This window comes from Sesamum indicum, linkage group LG9 (assembly GCF_026168435.1).
Source record: "Sesamum indicum cultivar Baizhima isolate 11 linkage group LG9, ASM2616843v1, whole genome shotgun sequence".
NCBI classification, from domain to species: Eukaryota; Viridiplantae; Streptophyta; class Magnoliopsida; order Lamiales; family Pedaliaceae; genus Sesamum; species Sesamum indicum.
The window spans coordinates 6396715-6416133 of NC_142665.1; the positions used below are offsets into that span (position 1 = coordinate 6396715).

At 31.2% G+C, this 19419-nt stretch overlaps 2 protein-coding genes across 2 annotated transcripts; both read right to left on the reverse strand.

The window, feature by feature from the left end:
• Window positions 1-9937: 9937 nt before the first annotated feature.
• On the reverse strand, window positions 9938-10969 carry PSK3 (PHYTOSULFOKINE 3 PRECURSOR). Its single transcript, XM_011091702.3, has 3 exons — window positions 10697-10969; window positions 10494-10564; window positions 9938-10177 (listed from the first exon to the last, which is right to left on the reverse strand). Exons 1-3 carry the CDS (start codon window positions 10785-10787, stop codon window positions 10067-10069), a joined length of 273 nt encoding a protein of 90 aa, XP_011090004.1. The 5' UTR covers window positions 10788-10969; the 3' UTR covers window positions 9938-10066.
• Window positions 10970-15363: 4394 nt separating this feature from the next.
• LOC105170789 (Pentatricopeptide repeat (PPR-like) superfamily protein) lies at window positions 15364-17829 on the reverse strand. Its single transcript, XM_011091703.3, has one exon. The coding sequence runs from the start codon at window positions 17695-17697 to the stop codon at window positions 15832-15834; it is 1866 nt and encodes a 621-aa protein (XP_011090005.1). The 5' UTR covers window positions 17698-17829; the 3' UTR covers window positions 15364-15831.
• Window positions 17830-19419: the final 1590 nt, after the last annotated feature.

Sequence of the window (19419 nt, forward strand, 5' to 3'; positions counted from 1 at the left end):
AATTCAATTTTTATTTATTTATATATATACACACACACTTAGCTTGATTGTATGTGGTGGTATAAGCTCAATTTTGGCAAATTAAATATCGTTAATGATTGATCATTCGTAAACTATTTTAGTGTGATTTGTTGGCCGATTTTTTTTTATTATTATTTATTTATTATCGTAAATGCGTGTTATCGGCCAAGAATATGTGTTAAATAATATTTATAAAAGTTATCATTGATGTTTTTCTTTAGAAAAATACGAAAACAAAGGTAATTGTAAGTGAACATCGACTATTATTGATTGCTGAAAAAAATTGATTTTTCAATTACTAAGAAAATTTTGTCTCTCGATCGGTTGTAATGTTATGATCAACTCCATGCTCTAGATTTTAATATATTTTTAAAAAAATCTAGCTGCAATAGATACTCAAAATATACGGATGAACTTCTTAATCTAATTATTAAATTGAAATCTTGTAACTTTATAAGTAGGAACCACAGTATGTTTAAATGGCTATTTGTGTTATTGAATGAATTTGTAGTTAGTCATTTTTCTATTAATACGTAGTTTGATTTACTGTGGAAAGATGGGGCAAAATTGCAAATATAAAAACTATCCATCTCAAAGATGACTATTCTTACAACTTTCATAAATAAAAGAAATAATTCTTAATTTTAATTTATTATTTTTAGCTACTTCGATTATTAATTATCATTATTATTATTGACGTAGGATACAACTAATCACTCATACTAAAATATTTTAATGTTAAAAATTAAATTAACATAATATTGCGTGCGGGACACTACGAATATTCAGTCTGCAGAAGATACAATGTAAAGGATAAGGTATCATTTGATTTTGATTTTATAGTAATCGCTAATAAGCGGCCCCACGGACCACCTCCTTACAATTTCCAAAGTGAATATAATAAGGATAGGATATAAAAGAAAAATATATATGATCGTATCAAATTCTTACATGATTTCGTTTTTTTTCCACATAATATTTATAAATGATTAAATTATATAATAAGTAAATATTTTTTTATATGAATGATCATACCAATTAAACTGTACATCACTTATATAATAAGTATAATATATTATTATGTGACTAAATTATGATTTGACCAATTTCAATTTAAATTAAAATGAATGAATTTAGCTACTAAAGAAAATTATAATATACGATGTCGTGAAAATGGCAATATAAGGGACCAGTATATTATCAATGTAACAAAAATATAGATTTTTTTTTTTTTTGGTATTTATGCATTAAATACATACAAGAGTTTTTTGTTGACAAAATAATTAAGGTGAGTGTTATAGTTTTCCAACTTTTATCTTTTCCTTAGCGCAGTCGCTATTGGAATTAAATTTTAATTTGGTTACTCACTTATTATATACATTGATGTATGCTTATAAATATACATCAAATAATAATAATAATAATAATAATAATAATAATAATAATAATTGATGCTTACTTGAGTTCAGCCACAACACAAGATCAAAGGACTTTCATGAAAATCCTAAAATTATCAAGGGACTAACCTGCAAAACATAGGTAAGTACTCCAACACTTAAATTGATAATGAATTTACTGAAAAAATAAAAGGAAAACTTGAGTTAAAGCAAGAATAATTGTTGGAAGTAATATTAAAAGTGATGAAAATTGTGTGGAGTGCCAAAATATGCTAAAAATAACCTAAAAATCGAGAGAGAATAAGAGTATGAGTATGATAGCTTGTGTTACTAAAATGACTGCATACTGCTTGAATTTATAAATATTTATAGAGCAAAATCTGGAAGGTAGTTGGGGTAAATCTAATACCATTGGATAACTGCATGTATTAGCTACATAACAAAAAACGAAGGATTTGGACTTATCTAAATGAAGATATGACCTTTTAATCTAGTGTTGCCTTGTGTGTTAGAATATCTGGGGATTCAATTATCACTCACTAAGTCCCACTCACTATCTTGTTCTTTGGGCTTTGATGAAAAAGGTTTGAGGTGGTATTAATAATAAATTTATATTATTATTTTATTATGTTAGATGATCATAAAAATATCTATTTTGATATGCAAGCAAATAAATTACCAGAATAATCTTATTTCAAAGGAAAAAAAGTGAAAAAGAAAACATAATATATGAATACATACATATGTATGTTTTCACGTTTAGAAATATTGTAAATTTAAATATAATAAAAGAATTTTAATAGCTATGCATGTGCTAGTCATATTTCAATTGGTAGTCTATCACTTTTACTTTTCATTTATTTTGATGAATTTAAACAATTCTTATTTAGAAAAATAAAAAATAAAAAAAAATATGTATCATGCGTGTGGGGTGTGGGAGGCTGCTACCACTAGTAATTATAATTTTGGCAGCTAGAATTGGACCACTAAGAGGCAAATTAGGATGGGGACTGGGGAATGAGGACTAGTGAAGGTTGGAGTAGTAATGTCTCAAACTGGTCTTGCCCCTGCCATCCCACCTCCCACTACTCATTAACTCATCCTATTAGCCGTTCTACATTGGTTGCAATGAGCAACTTCACGCATTTGTCTGTTTGAAATCTTTTTGTTCTTATAAAAAATTTTTAAAGATAAATTAGTAAGGTCTATAATATCACAATAAATAATATTTCATACAATGAGACATCGAGAGTAAATAGTACTTTATAAAATGGGACGTTAGTAACAACCAATACTGCATGCAGTACGACCCCGCTCACACTGCACGCAGTATTATTTGGTATCTTTTGTGGAATTAGGCTATGTTCCCATCCGAGGCCTCTTGTCTAACGGGGATCTAATGATGTTATCACGCGCCCACTTTAATTTCAGATGAAGAGTTTGAGAGTTTTATAAACCCCACAGCATTCTCTTCCTTATGGGGATGTCTTTCTAATGACAAAATAGTTTTGCTAATGCTACAGATCATGACAAATATTGTTGTTGTGACTAACATTATGACAAATATTAATTAAATATGATTAAAACTTATGTTTTCACATTCTTTTGCTCAACTTTATTTAAGTATTTATTTATTGTGATAGTATTTACTGCAATTTTAAATGACAATTGTTTATAATCTATATTAATATATAAGTGAATGCATTTTTATCTCACAAACGATGATTATAATACCGAATACCAATTTTATTGTAATACAGATAATACCCTTAAAATTTATTTTCTTTTATATTTTTGCTTTTTTTTTCTTTCTTTTTATCTTTAAAAAATATAATATGTTGGTTTATATATATTTTTTCTTATTCATGATATATATTGTATATTATATATAAACACAGAAATGACGTGTCACGAATATAAAAAATAATTATTCTTATTAATACAGGCATATCTCATTGTACAAATAATTATATATATCTTAAAATTTAAAACTTATGAAAAGATTGGATGCAATTATTGTAGGAGTTTGAAGTGTGTAAGAAGAGGGCATGTCTTATTTAGGCAAAATTTTGTTGGATTGCAGATTGGAGATGGAGACTATGGGAGTCGTGTTGGAGTGCAATTCAATGCAATAAAAGTTGGCTCTGTCTTCCCAAACTTTTCAGCCCTGCAACCCAATAATCTGCGCACTCAATTCCCCTGCTTCCTTCTCCCCCACATTATTTTTCTAAACTCAATAAATATGAAACGTGTGCTTACGTCACTCTTGGACTGTTTCCAACCAATAGAAATTGGGTATGGGATGGGTTAGCGAATTCTGCACTTGCATATTTACAACAATCTGGATCCTCCGTTCATATGTTTGGGTTTGGGCCGGACTTGGATTCTGAAGCCATAAATGGGTCTTGGAATGCATTTTTATGTTTTAGATTTTGGATTCAGATCGACCCGTTTCTTATTGTTTTTATTTTTTAATTCATTTTTGTTTATATTTAAATATTAGTTAGTACTTGGCATGGGAGAATTCTATTTTTCTAAAAAGTTGATAAATAAAAAGTTACAAAAGATTTTAAATTTTATATTATATAATATGTCTAATTCATAAAGAATATTTAAATTTTAATATGGTAATCAATAAAAATTATATAAAATATAAAAAAATTGAATTATGTTACTGACAAATTTATTTTTTATTTAAATAAAGAAAAAATTATTATAACACTCGATATTGGATTGGGTTTAGGATCGGAAAAAAAAATTAACGTTGGAGATTCTTTATGATTTAAAATCCGCACAAGGTAAGTGGGATCCGCTCATTGACAAATCAATTTTCAAACAAAAAAAGAATTCAAATTTGACAAATGAGTAAAAGAGTACATACTCTTAGGGTTAGTTCAGTGAGAGAAAAGGAAAAATCAAAAGGCGGGAAAAGGAAAATAATAATAGATTTACTGATTAACCCTTTACCTGTGTTTTATATTAAAAAATAAATAAGTTAATATTATACTAAAATAATTTTAGTATATACAAATGTAAAAATCTTATTCCTAAAATATTCATCAAACAAGAACAAAATTATTTTTCATTAATGAAAATATTCATCAGAATCAGTACTGTGTATTGTTTATCTTTTTTCAAAAATTATGTATTGGTATTACCAGTGGAAAGAAAAAAAATTAGAGAAAAATTATATATATGGGTAATATAGTAAATAAAAATTAAAAAAATATATTTTTATATTTTTGGCAGTATACTTTCACTTTTACACATAATTTACTAAAATTAGGCTCCAAGGGATTTTATAAACATCCAGTTTTATCTTCCTTCAAACTATTCTCCTAACCAAACACCAAACTTTTTTCTTGTACATCTTTACTTTTACTTTTCTTATACACTCATTTTTTACTCCAGCCAAATAAACTCTTAAATTTTCGTTTAGATTTAAGTCTGATACGACATGATATGTAGTCAATGTCTAATTAATTAAGGTATTATCCATTCTAACTTGAAAACTTCACTTTCATTTTATATGGTTCTTTCTTGCTAGTTCAAGTTTAGTTAAGGTTTTGTTTGTCATCATCAAATTTTCACTTTTATTAATATAAAGGGTAAATTAAATAATAAAATAGAATAGATGGCAGATATCAACGTCTACATATATGTACGTACGTCATACGTGATTAAAGAAATTAATTTTTAATCAAATCAGATTTGATCATGATAGATGATGATAGATCACTTAAAAGTTATCCAATCTATATCCACTTAAAGAAGTGAAATTGCGTAGCCAATGAGGCCCTAGTTAAGGTCATAGGGTTGAACCCATCCTTATGAAATGATGATTATTAAATATTGATATTCGATAATTAGATGACAAGATCATATATATATATATATATATATATACTAGGTAGTAAAATTGAGTGAGAAAATTAGAATTTTTTTTTAATTTTGATCTGGTTTTGATCAAATCAAATCAACCACAAAATAAGTATAATATACATGTTTGTAATCGGTCACTTTTTCTAAATTGCTCGCTAATCATATTACACTTGTTAGTTTCGATTTGACCCAAACAAGTCTGGGATAGAATTTCTAGAAAAGTAGTTAAGTAATTAAGGCAACCACCAGTTCTAGTTCACTATTCAGTTCAATTTTTTACTGCATAGTAAAAAGTGATGTTTACAAAAAATCAAATAAAAAATAGTAATAAAAAGATTTATTTGACTTGCAATAAATCAATAATAAGTTAATTGTAGATATATATAGATTTTTTTTCAATTTTTTTGTTAATATAAATAAATTCAGTGAATTTTAATTAATAGAAGAATTTATTTGGTAGACGGAAGTAATACGTAGGGATGTTAGATGTAATTTTTCAAACTCTATAAATATAACCTTGTCAATGAATAGAGTATTACCCTAATCATACTTAAAAATAATTTTGATATCTATAGTTATACTCATAACCTACCTAATAAATAAAAGATCCTACCCTACCCCCTAAATTCATGAAACTAAATGAATGGATATGGATAGGGTTTAATACCCTAAAATACCCATGGGTAGGAATAATGATTTAGTATTCTAAAATACTCATGGGTATTATTGATAGTCTAATGCCCAAAAATATTTATTTATTCATTAATTTAAAATATTGAATTCGTAAACTTTTAGTAAATCAATTGATTAAATTTATTTAATATTTTAAAAAATTAAATAGTATATAATCATTTCATTATATATTTTATTTATATTATTTACGTATTTAAATTTTGATCAATATGCTAGAACTTTTTATATTGATTTCGTAATTACTCAAAATTAATTTTTTGATCAAATTATGCAAAAGTTAACTTGACATTTAGAAAGTAAAATGGATGAAAAATAATTTAGTTAAATTTGAGTAATCAATGAAATAAATAAAATTTATTTGAACTCAAATTATTAAAAATTCAACAAATCAAAGTTGAATGCAAATACAAAATCTTATTTAAATTTTATTAATATCTACCCATTATTTGGACAAAATCAAATTTATTGTTTAAATTTTATTGATGATCAATTTGCATATTAAAATTTAAATAAATACTTTTATTTTATCGACCTACATATTATGAAAATCCATTAAGATATTTTATTATTCGGATTATGATCGTTTTTATAATTTGATATCTAATTTTTTTTTTGTATTAAATTATCATTTTAATTTTATAAAATTTCCACTTTATCGTTTCAAATCGTGAGACCCAGATTCTATCTAATTCTTTTAGATACAATTTCAATAAGACTCTGTAGGTATTTTATAAGGTAGAGTATGAGTAGAAAATGAAAAATTTGTTATGGATATTTGTTGGTAAGAATCCATGTACGGCGATACCGACCATTAACAGGCCGCAACGAAGAGTCACCTTGATTTCCGGTTGGTGGTCGATTTGCCGCTTCTACTCCGCCGGGGAAATTCCTCGGCAGCCACCACGGAACTGAGTAATGAGTCCCTGAACTTATTCGGCAGCGCCACGGAAGTCTCCCTTTTCGACCTCACAACAAGCGGCGCCACTACCTCCGCGGCCACCTGAAGATCACAACTACCCACTTCTCCGATGATCCGACATTGGTCAATAGTAGTCTTCTTCGCCCACCTTTTTAGCAACTCGCCGCCTTCTCCCGGTTCCCTACTCGTTCTCCGATTCTGTTCTGTCTTCCCGAGATTTTCCTCGTACTCGCGTAAAGCATCCTCAGCCACATCAAGAAGTGCTTCCCAACGTCTCTGTCTCCTTTCTTTCTCTTCTTTATGTTCATCAAGAACTTCCTCTGCAGTAAAACTTGAACCACATTCGCTATGAAATCTTGCTTTCTCATCTCCAGAAGTAGAAGCGACGGTGGCGGCCGCCGTATCCGGGCCGCGTTCTGGATCATTGTCACCCTTCTCGGCCGCTCGGGAGCCATGTTGAGGCAGAGCATTCAAACCGATATCAAACAAACCCTTTTTCTTTCTCCCTATGAAAATAATTTCTGCTTTTTTCTTGTCGTCTTGGAGATTGAAGAGTGCTTCAGGAGAATCTTCCCCCGGCGGCGGTGGGGGTTGTGCGGCGGGAGCCTTGACAAACGGTAGTAGCGCCTGGGACCGTCGGCGAGGCCTGGTGGCGGCAAGATCAGGCTTCCAATTCATATTCGACGGCATTGGTAAAGATTGATTCTACTGTAATGGAAAAGCTATTATAATTTCTTCTTCTCCACCTTATTATCACTGCATCAATGTCTTCATTTTATTCACAGAGAGAGAAAGAGAGAGAGAGGACTGATAATGAGATTGAGAAGGAGACACAATTCTGATTACAAATTCTAATTTAATTGGTGTTGGGTCGAAATTAGATCAATTATATATTAATATTATTGATGTATAACTTGAAAAGATGATTATCATAAATATATTATATTTATTTTGTGATTGAAAAGAATAAATTTACACACCACATATCAATGATTCAAATAAAATTCTTATCCGATTCACTTTTTAATTGAACTAAATCAATCACAAAGTAATTGTAATATACTTACAATGTGATTTGTCTCTGTTTTTCATAAACTGTATACCAACCATATGACAAGTATATTAAACTTGTTATATAATTAATTTAAATTCGGTCTAATCTAATTTAAATTAAAACATTTATATTATAAATCCTTTTTTTTTTCTTTCCAATTTAGCGGAAAAGCAAACTATAATCCAACTTGAAGATAAAAAAAAACAAGCATTCAACAGCAGGAGATGGAATATCAGTAATTCAAAAATGATCACAAATCGATAATATTTATTATAATCAAATAAAAATTTAAAATTTTGATCAGAGTTGTCATGATTTAATTTTAATCAAAACATTTATGCAGAAACAACGCTAATATATAGTTATCGTGCAATTATAAATAATTAATATTCACCATAATTTTTTAATTTTGAACCATGGTATTTCTTCTATACCGACAATCTAAGTTCTTTATTTGTATCTATTCTTTCTTCAACTTTCCTAATTTGTTTTATTTTGTTATTTTGCTAACTTTGAGATGATTGATATTCTACAAATACTATAATGGAATTTTATCGTACAATTTGTCCCAACGTTTTATTTAGGTTAGAGGTGAATTTATAACTTTACAATACTTATTATAAATAGTTGATAAGTAATTTTAATTATAAAACACGAACAATTTATATTAGTGAAAACTGAACCTGAACGACGATGAACATACCAGTAATAATTGAATCACATAAATATTTTTATCCTTTATTCGGTAAATATTTTACAATATTTCAAGTGATTTCTAAATGCCACGAATTATATTGCATATATATATATATATATATATACTAATACTTATAAGGATGATACCCACCACAAAATCAAACTAAAATTAAATTTATAATTTTTTCTTAGAAAAAAAAATTGCAGACCCTCTTAAAGGTGCCAATTTCCAGATCAATTTAATTTCAAGCAATGCAGTAAAGAAACCACAAAATTATGAAAGTTGGGGTCTTGTGTAAGAGCATGAAATGGGTCGCTACTTAATTACTTTTTCTTTCGGGTTACGAACAACCCAATTGGCCCAACACCAAAGAATTTGTCATGCACAAAATTAAATCCTGTTTGGAACATTAATAAAATCCACTACAAAATATATAGAGTATAATTATTCACTAACCCTATATATATATATATAAATTTAACTTATCATATATTTAGTAATTGATTGAGATTTACTTTTTTTATAGTGAAAAAAAGAGGTATCTAGTAATCGTTAATTACTTTCCTATTAAACACATGCAACTATAATTAAATTAATTAAAATGTATATGGGCATGATGCAAATACGTTAATTATTATAATTGCAGGGATCATTAATATTTGTTATACAGTGGTGAGTAATTGACATATACTTTCTTAATATTTTCAACTTGTAAGGAATGCAATGCATGTATAACTCACTCACATGTAGAGAGTACGTAATTTTTTATTAAAACGTTGGTAAAAGTAATATATATCCTATTTAGATATGTATGAAGCAAAGGTATAAGGATATGATAAATATATAAATTGATATAATATGAAGAAGCAAATAAATAAAAGTGCGAAAATAAAATAACCTTATAATTAAGGAAGTTGCACAAATTCCGCACTAATTAACTTTAGAAAATATATAACGCCATTAGCTATAGACATTTTTTGTATCACATAATTTTGTTTTATTGTTAAGTTTGAGGTCTCGTGAATGAATAAAATCCATGCATGCATGTCTTTAATTTTAATTAAATGTGCGTGCATATTTACCTTATTTTTTGGATATTTATAATTTATTATCTTATTCGATACGTAAAAAATAATCGGCGATTTAGACAAATTATAACGCATCCTTTATGTTTCAACTTTCAATAGTAAAACTGATGTTCGAAAACTACTTGATAGAGTTTTGAGTATATATCGTGATATATTATACGAAGTAATTAATCGCTTCTATCAAAATAAATAAATTAATCGGGTAATTAATTTAGAATTGAAATTATAGGAAATTCCAATTCAAAGAGTGGGAATACAGATAACACGAACACCACCTTCATTAATTTATTTCTACATAGGATGTATCTATCTGGATTAAGGTTTATGGTGCTGAGTGTAGATGTAGTCGAGGTGAGCCTCTGCAATAGCCCTCCTCTTTAAGCACTCTTCATCTTCACCTTCACACTCCTCTAACCCCATCAGATTCTGCCACGTAGGTAATTAACCATAAAATGTTAAAATCTTGAAACTTCTCTTAAGTTGGATTTTAATTTACTTGAACTATTTGAAATTAACATATTAATTAAAACCATCTCGTTATTATAAGTTTCGTGATCTTATTTTATTCCAAACTTTTATATAAGAACTTATTTTATAAATTTTAAAAACATATTGATGTATCAGATTATAAGACCATTTAAATAAACTTGGCAAAAACACCCTTTAAATTCAGCAAAGTAGCATTTAAAAATCTTAATTATCAAAAAGAAAATCAAGAAGAAGAAATGAACTAGAAAATTACATCAAAGGAGTCGGTGCTGCCCATCTTTTCAACAGATAATCCCTTGCCGCTGATCTTTTCATCTACTTCTCCTGCACAAGAATTGCAATATCTTTTCTTAATATTTTCAAGAAAAAAAAAATACATAATAAAGTAAGAAATGTGCAGAAATTCTTTGAATTTTTATTTTTTTTGATCTGGAGAGAAATTCTTTGATATTTCACCTTCTTTTGGTGCAAATTCTCTGGCGGAGGTGCTGATAAGGATGGCAAGGAGGAAGATGAGAAGTGCAAGTGATTGAAAATTGTGCTTCATGTTTCTTGAATAGCAGTAGAGAGAGTTGAGGTGCTGAAATGTGTGGGTTTATGAGAGTGAGGAGTACAAGGCCTTAATGGAGAGAAAGAAGGTTATCGTTGGGAGTTGGGAGGTGGAGTGAGCAGCATATGCCCGGTATAAATACCATGCATCATATGCCACTCAACTCAACTGCCCTTTTTCACCATCATGTGCCCCTCTTTAATGGGCTTCATTTTGTGATTATATATTCCTCAACCATGATTTTAACTAGTTACATGATATATGTGATTGGTTCCATCATGTCAGATTTGATTTTGTTCCATGAGATATGATTTAAATAAAAATTTTTAAAAATATATATTTTTTTAAAAAAAGCTACGAGATTGAGTTCATGTGTTGGCTATATCGGATTTACCAGATATGATAGAGCGGCTTCAATCTCACATGTGGCATTGAATGGATGTCTTGACCTGCACGGTGTTTGTGCATGCAGTCGTGATAGTTAAACTTAGATATTTTATTGTTCTAGTAAATATTATATGAAACTTCGAGAAGTTGCCATGTTATTTAATCCGTTGTTTTCTTAAATATGAAAAATTTGTCCTTTGTATAATAAATATTGTGATGCTTGCATGCTTACATCTCACAATTTAATGTCATAACATCATCTTTATATATGCACCAAGTGTAATAGTATACACACTATATATAAATCATAGCTATATATATACATAATGTTACAATATAATTTTAGCTGTTAATGCAATTGAAATTTTGATTATTTCAAATTTTAACTTTGAATGCATGCATCAAGATGAATTTCCCCACCACAATCTTATCATATTCTTGGCATACTCATGTGATATCATACAACCACTAAGTAGTACACTGATGATGATAGACTAGTGATTAGGCTTTTGCTTTAGTCATTGTCAATAATGGTCCAAGTAAAGTCCAAACCTCTCCCAAAAATCAATGTGCAGTAGTGTTTTGACAGTATCTACAAGAAGTCAACCTTTAGGACATTGATGACAAGTGTATCCCATCATCACCAGGACAACTTTGGATGTCTTGTTATTTTAACCTGTGAAAACAACATTCACATATTATGTGTGTTTAGTGGGAACTCCTAGTTGTGTTTGTTTAACAGAACTAAGTAAAAAAATTGCAAACCCTACATGAAATTGCTCCCAACATGTATGCAGCCTTGTATATATGTGTGTTCAGTGGGAACTCCACCAATCCTAAGTGCTCTTACTTCCTAATATCTTACCTAATTTTTCCTTCAATCTGATTATTTTATGTTCAATTTCTACAGTAAAAACCTACTTTCTTGGAGTTCATTTTCTTGATTTGTTGCCTTTTGGCATGCAAAACATGGCTTATTTTTGGAAATTGTTGGCTTGTGCTCTTTGCTCTCACTCCATGTTATTCTTAAATTAATTCATTAGCTAAGGAGTAGGATAAAGTATCCATTAACTGGATGGTGTTCAAGTAACATTATTAGTCAATAGATTTTATGTTATAATTTTATTTGGAATAAAAAATCCTCTGGCCTTTGAACTATGATCGAATTTGTACTTTGTCATCTAAACTTTTTTTTAATTTCATAAATTTGTCATATCAATTACACGAGTTGTATAAACTATCGCCTCAAAACATTCCTCGGTGAAATTTTTCAACAAAAACTGGTCAGCACTTGTCACTAGAAGAAATAGGCTATTTACTAGGATTAATTACTGCAGCTAAAAATTAAAAATTATAGTGGATACTAATGAACCACACCTACGCAATGGCTATAATTGTTGTTTTTGCAAGTGAAGCCCAAAGTATTTAGTACAACTACAAACTATGGTAAAATATACTTTAGTTATAGCTAAAACCTAAATGTTAATTAAACGTGGTTAAAACTTAAGTTTTCAAATCAATTTTATATGATCGTGGTGATAATATTGTTCCGTTACGATTTTTAAGCCGTAGTGATTAATATGTCGGAAATATTTATTTTTTTTATAGTATGTGCGAATCTTCATTATTTCTAAAAAAAATCATTTGTGAATTCTGTAAAATTATATCTAATTTCATTTTTTGTTATAAGAACATGGTGGATTCCTAAAAAATGTAGACCAGATTTGAGATTTGCTCTAGAAAATTAGACATATGAGCTGCTTGTGACTATTTTTAGGTGCAAACTTCCAGATGAAAATGATATGAGGTGGTAACTTACAAAACTCGTGCAGTTAGTATGACAAACTAAATTAAAAATAAATAAATAACAAAGTAAAAAGACAGTCATAGTTCAAAAATAAAATAATTTTATCCCTTTATTTTATTATATATATAAGAGCGGTACAGTGAGTACTCAATTAATGTTTACGTCAATAAGCTCTATACATTGGAAGCTGGTTATAAGTCATTAATAAAACTGCAAATAATATGAATTTGATCGAAATATGCGAGATCAAAAATTTCACCCCTTGACATGTGGCTCACAAGTTTATATGAATATTATTAATTAAGAAGATATTTTTTCTTTTTGAAAAAGAAGATGCTTCTAGAATATCTAGAACCACTAGTTGTCACCATATTAATGAGATGGAGATTACACTTCTCTTTTCGTAGGATTTGGTTGTCTTAAAGTGTTCTATTACATTCTTGTCCCAACCGTGAATTTAATTAATTAAGAATAAATAATTGATTGGAATATATTTATAATAGTAAGGGCCTTTTTGATGGTGAATAGATGAGCAAGACACCGATCATTCATTGTTTATTGATTTTTGTAATTATTTCTTCCATCCAATAATTTTAAATGAGTTGATTTTATGTTAACGTGTCTGTCAGTTACAGGGGTTGTAGGATTTAAAAACTTTTCTTTAACTTATAAATATTTGTTAATGTTTACAGATTAGCTTTTTTTTTTTTTTTTTTAGGTTTGCTTTCCACAGCCATCATAACATATTGATAGTTGAGTTCCACACCAATTGGCATTAATTGCCTTTCTAATGCAAATACAAGACTTAAGTAATAAATGCAACATTTATTAGTGATAGACTTTGTGATATTGACACCTCACATAATTTTATTATATCGATTTGCAACATCAACACCACCAAATGTCACGCCACACTTGTTTAGGATCCAACGTTGTCATACTCATTCTTATAATAGGTCTAAATTTTGATTAAATATTTGTTTGGACTAAACATTCTTATTTGATTTATGTATGTCGATTTCTACACTATTGGACCTTAATTTCTGTAAGTATCAGTTAATTATAAGAATTTGGCGAGTCGGACAGGTACAAACACAATCCTCCTCAATTAGTCTGTGAGGTGTCGTTTCTACATTTACATTTTATAACGAGATAAGATGAAATAAAATCTGAATTAATGTCTATCAATATTATTTAGAATGCAATAAAATAAGGATTTGGTGTTAGTATTATTTGAACTAAATTACAAAAGGAACAGATTCAATTATGTCCATATCATTAGGTGCTTGCAAAATTGAAGCATATGCTTACTTTCTATCAACAAAAGATGTGTTTCTCCAGCTTTTTGCTTTCTAGCTTTTTACATGCACAAAGTGGCATCTCCATTTGTAATACCAACATCTAATATACGAATATGCCATATATGCTATTCCCCTTTAACTTTTGCTGGCATTTCCTGGTGATTTTTGGGATAGGGATGGCAACACCATGAGTTTGGAGATAACCATGTCCAGGAATCAACCTGCTAATGGTTTCAACAAAAAAATACAATTTATCCCGCTGCGATACGATGTACGAATAAAATATCTCTTGTAAAAAATAAAATAACAAATCGTCCCCTGTGTTTGAAATATGAAGCAAATTACGCGCTGTCTAAACCATTGATAGGGAGGTAATTTGCTTCATTTTTTGAAACATAGATGAATAATTTACTAATTCTTTTTTCACATAGGGGTATTTGCTCATTTCACATATTAAAGAGGGATCATTGATTTAACCCTATATTTTTGTGATAGAGGGTTGACCCGATCTAAACTTAAGACCTACTATATTATATCTCCTAGACTTATGTTATATTTTAGAAAATATATTTTGAAAAACATATCCATGTAAATATGAAAAGATAATGTTTCTATAATGTAATTACACAATAAGTACTGTTCAGCAGTACCTCCATTTATAAGTGGGAGGGCTTTTGTTGCAATATTTTTGTATGATTTAGTCCAAGTTAGATAATGGACCAATAATATTTGGGCCTTTCTTGTCCGGTCCAGAATGCTTTAAGGGCCTTGAAACGGTGTGTTGCTTTTGTCCTCACAGTCTAAATGATTGATCTGAGTTTTTTTATGTATTTTTTATTCTATTTAATATATATAAATAAAAATTAAATTCTATACGTGATTGTTTAATATTATATTAAAGGAATAAAAAATGAAATAAAATATTTAATAGAAATTCAATTCCATGATCAGCCTGGGCTTAGGATGGGATAAAAAGGTGATAAAATTATGATTATAAATTGATAAGTTAATTAAAAAGATGATTATTTAGGATTTTTATCAAAATGTCCAAAGTTACGATTAAAAAAAAGAGGCACAATTATCCATACGAATTGTGATACCTATATTTTATTCCTTGAACATGGGCTGGCGGATTGTAGTCCAGCCCATTTCATTCGTCACGATTTTACAACTAAAAAAACGGGCCTTTACTTGCAGTCACGGGCTGGACGGGCTTTACAGTGTAATTTATGCAATCAGGGGCTGGACGGGCCTTACCGTGTAATATACATTCTAACATTTTGGAGTAAATATAGAACGAAACACTAGTTTAAAAATAAAAAGGGTTCTAAGTTCTAACTGATGTTTGATGTAAGACAGGCCCGAGCCCGACTATTCACTGCTCTTTCTGTTTTACAATTTCTTTTTCCAGGTAAGTTGTTTTCATCTTCTCTGTAATAACAATTAACCGACATTCATCAAACTCAACTACATGTCCATCCCCACCCCAATTCCCAATTCAGACATCTCTGTCTATCTTCCAAGGTTCTCAATTTCTTGCAATGAATCAAGAATGCTTAAACGTTTCTTGCAGCCATCTCGCCTGGGATTGAAGCCCTGCATCTCTCAACGCATTCATCGCCGACCTATAAAACCTTGCATCCAACTCAGTCCCCTGCAATTTCATGTCCCTCAAAAGCTCAATCACCTCTTCAACTCTGTTCATTTTAGAGAAAACCGCCACCATAGTACCCGCCATCGCCCTGTCCATCTTCCCACCTGTTAGCTTAAACTCCTCGTAGTATTTCACGCACGTTTCAAACTCTCTCGCCCTGTTATAAGCGCTGATCACGGTTGTGTAGCTAACACGGTCCGGGATGATCTTCCTCCTTTTCATCTCCTTCCATGTCTTCTCCACGAACCTCAAGTTCAACGCTCTCCCGTTCATATCCAATAAGGAGTTGTAAGTCCACACGTTTGGCTCGCAGCCTCTCTCTTTCATCTTAGCAACGAGCCTCATTGCGTCCCTCGTTCTCCCCATTTTGGCATAGGCTGCGACCATGCTGGAGTAGGCAACTATGCAATTGTCGAAACCCTTTCTTTCCATCTCTGCAAACACGGATTCCGCCTTGGAATACCGCCCAAGTCTAATATATGCGCTTAGAATTGAGGCATAGGTCACTTGGCCTGGTTCACACCCCTGCAGAACAAGCTCCTCATACACTCTTGCTGCAGCTTTAGCCCCTCTTTTCTTGGAGAAGCCATTGATGATAGCGCAGAAAATGCAGTCGGAAACTCTGATTCCCACACGCCTCATCGCTGCAACAACGTCGAGCGTCTTCTCCATCATCCCTTCCTGGACGTACCTCAGAACAAGCTTCAAGAAAAGCGCTGGATCCCTCAGCATTTTCTTGCTCTCCGCTTCTTGCAGGAGCTCCTCAGCCATTTCTAATTCACCGGAGCTTGCAAAAGAACTGATCAAAGACGAGTACAGGAAATGATCTTCCAGGATCCCTTTCTTAGACATTTCCCTGAAGTACTCAAGCGCTTCAAAAGGGCGCCCTGTTTTACCCAACGACTCGCACAGAATCCAGTAAATTTGAGAGCAAAACGGTGGTGGATTCCCAATTTCGATCATTCTCCGATTCTCGAAATCTTGAAAGATCGTGATGCATTTCTCATAGTGTTTCATTTTCAAATGCGCTTCCATTATGTGAAAATAACAGGCAGGGTCCAAATCCAGGCCCGCAGACTTCATCCTCTGATACAAATCGTTAGTGCTGCAGTACATATGCAGCTGGTTATAGCCTTTCATCGCGAACCCAAAGGCCAAAACAGCAGTCTCAACATCGTTAACCAAGAAAACCTCCAGCAAATTATTAACAACTCTCAATTTCCTAGCTTTAAGACAAGCACTAATCAACCTACAACATGTGGACCTGTCGGGCAAAACCCGGAAGACCTGAAGATCTTCACAGAAAGAGAACAACAATCCCCAGTTCTTGGAACGAATCAGGTACCTGACGAGCAGCTTCAGCGTATTTCTCCGAGGTCTGAAATTGGGTTTTCCTTTGGCCTTCTCATAGTACTCGTATCCAAGGTGTGCAGTTTCAGAATCCTTCAACAAACTGCAAATCAGAGCGTTTGACTCTTTGTAATCTTCGGGCAAATGATCGGCGGGCTGAAAATCTTGGAGCTTCAAAGCCAGCTCGATTACTGGCGCGTTGTCTTCCAGCACCGGCGGCGAACAAGCCGAGGAATCTGCTCTTACAGCTCTCGGATTCAGGTTCAAGAAGAGGAAATGTGAGATAAAGGGGAAAGGGCTTTTGCTTCTACGTTTACAGTGGGAGTAGTGAGAGAATTGGAGGGCTTTTCTGTTCTTGCTGTTGATGCTAGAAGTTAAGGAAAAATCCAGGGAATTGGCGATGGCCATCGAGGTCTCAATTTAGGACAGGAAATCGGGCGATGTAAGAGGAGAAAGATTTTTATTAATTTACCAACGTTGGTTTATCGCCATATCTTATCGCGATCATTGGCATGCAGCTTGTGGCTGTTGGGAACCACTAGTTGTCTGACATGTGGAGTGTTATGAACTTCTAGTTCCACCCATTCTTTTCTTTTATGTTTCTGGGGAAAAAGGATACAGTGGAAGGGGAAATTCTTGCCCTACGCCAATTTAAATTCTTTCTTCTAAATTGTAATTTGCATTGTGAATAAAATATTTTTTTAATATATATATAATTGCACTTATTTGGGTCAAACATGACGCAGCCAGGTCATCATTTATATAAATCATACAATCTACTTGCTATCAATGATGTTCAATTATCCAAGTCGTATTGATTTAATTTTGTTTAATTACTTTAGTTAATGCAATATCGATTACTTTGAGCCATCTGGTATAACTTAAGCATCTAAGAATATAACTAGGGCCCGTCCATATTTTTTTATCGAGATTTGTGAACATAAGTTCATAAAAATTAGCTTGATGACCGCACTTTACAAGTAATCTTTAATTTCTCATAGTTGGTTGGTCATTTGCACCACCACCTTTATTTATCATACTAAAACATAAGTGGAAATGCGATAGCAAATTGACAAATCAATTTTTCAAGATTGAACACATAAATATCTTATGTATTAACCTTGAAGAGAGGATGCAACAAGACGATAATGGAGGAGAGAGAGTTAGCTCACTTGATTGATATTTGTACGAGAGTATGTAAGAATATTACATGTACTTGTTCAATATCAATATAAGATTTATCAAGGAGTTGACTCAAAAATAATACATTAGACTGAACGACTGTGAATATCCTATCCAATCTAGGTTGATAAAACATGGCCGAGTACTTTTGTTCTTATTAGACATTCAAATCTTACTATTTTATTGTAGTGTTCAAAATTTCTTGAATTAATTCTTAAAAACAATTAATAAAAAAATGGTGAGAAAGGAGTGAAGTATGTTTGAGATTAAGGGAGAAACACGTAGCATGATGGTGATACCCTAGAGCATAATGAGAGGAAAAGTGGCCCAAGAAATTATAAGTAGCATCTCTTTCCACCAATCTCAATTTTTCTATAATCTCAATATTTTATCAAGAAAACATTCGTTCTTGATCTGTGTTTCAATCCGGTGAGTTATAAAATGATTAACATATATGTGTGATTACTTCCGATTCAAATTATTAATTACAAGACAAATTTTAAATTTTATAAAATTTGAATCATTTAAAATAGATAGGAATAACGAATGGGGTAGTGCCGTAGTGGTAGAGCGAGGCCCCGCACCGAACCCATTCCATTACAGATTATCGGGTTTGGGTTTGGGTTTGGATATAGTTCAAGATTCTTCCCAACTTGTTTTAAATAATATTTTTATATTTGTTTTATCTGATAACATATATTTATAAATAAATTATCTTTTAGAGGCAAATTGGGTTAAGGGTGGGTTTGGGTTGGAGCAGGGCAAGTCTACAATCCAACTCAACTAATGGCGGGACGGAGCGCAGCGAGGTGGTTCTAAAAGCCGATCACGGCAAATTTCAAATTCGGGTAGATCTTAGACCTGACAAAACTCTGCCCAAATTATATCCTAACTACTAACAGATATGGACTGAAAGATGATTGGGGCGCAAGGCCTCATTTACAGAGC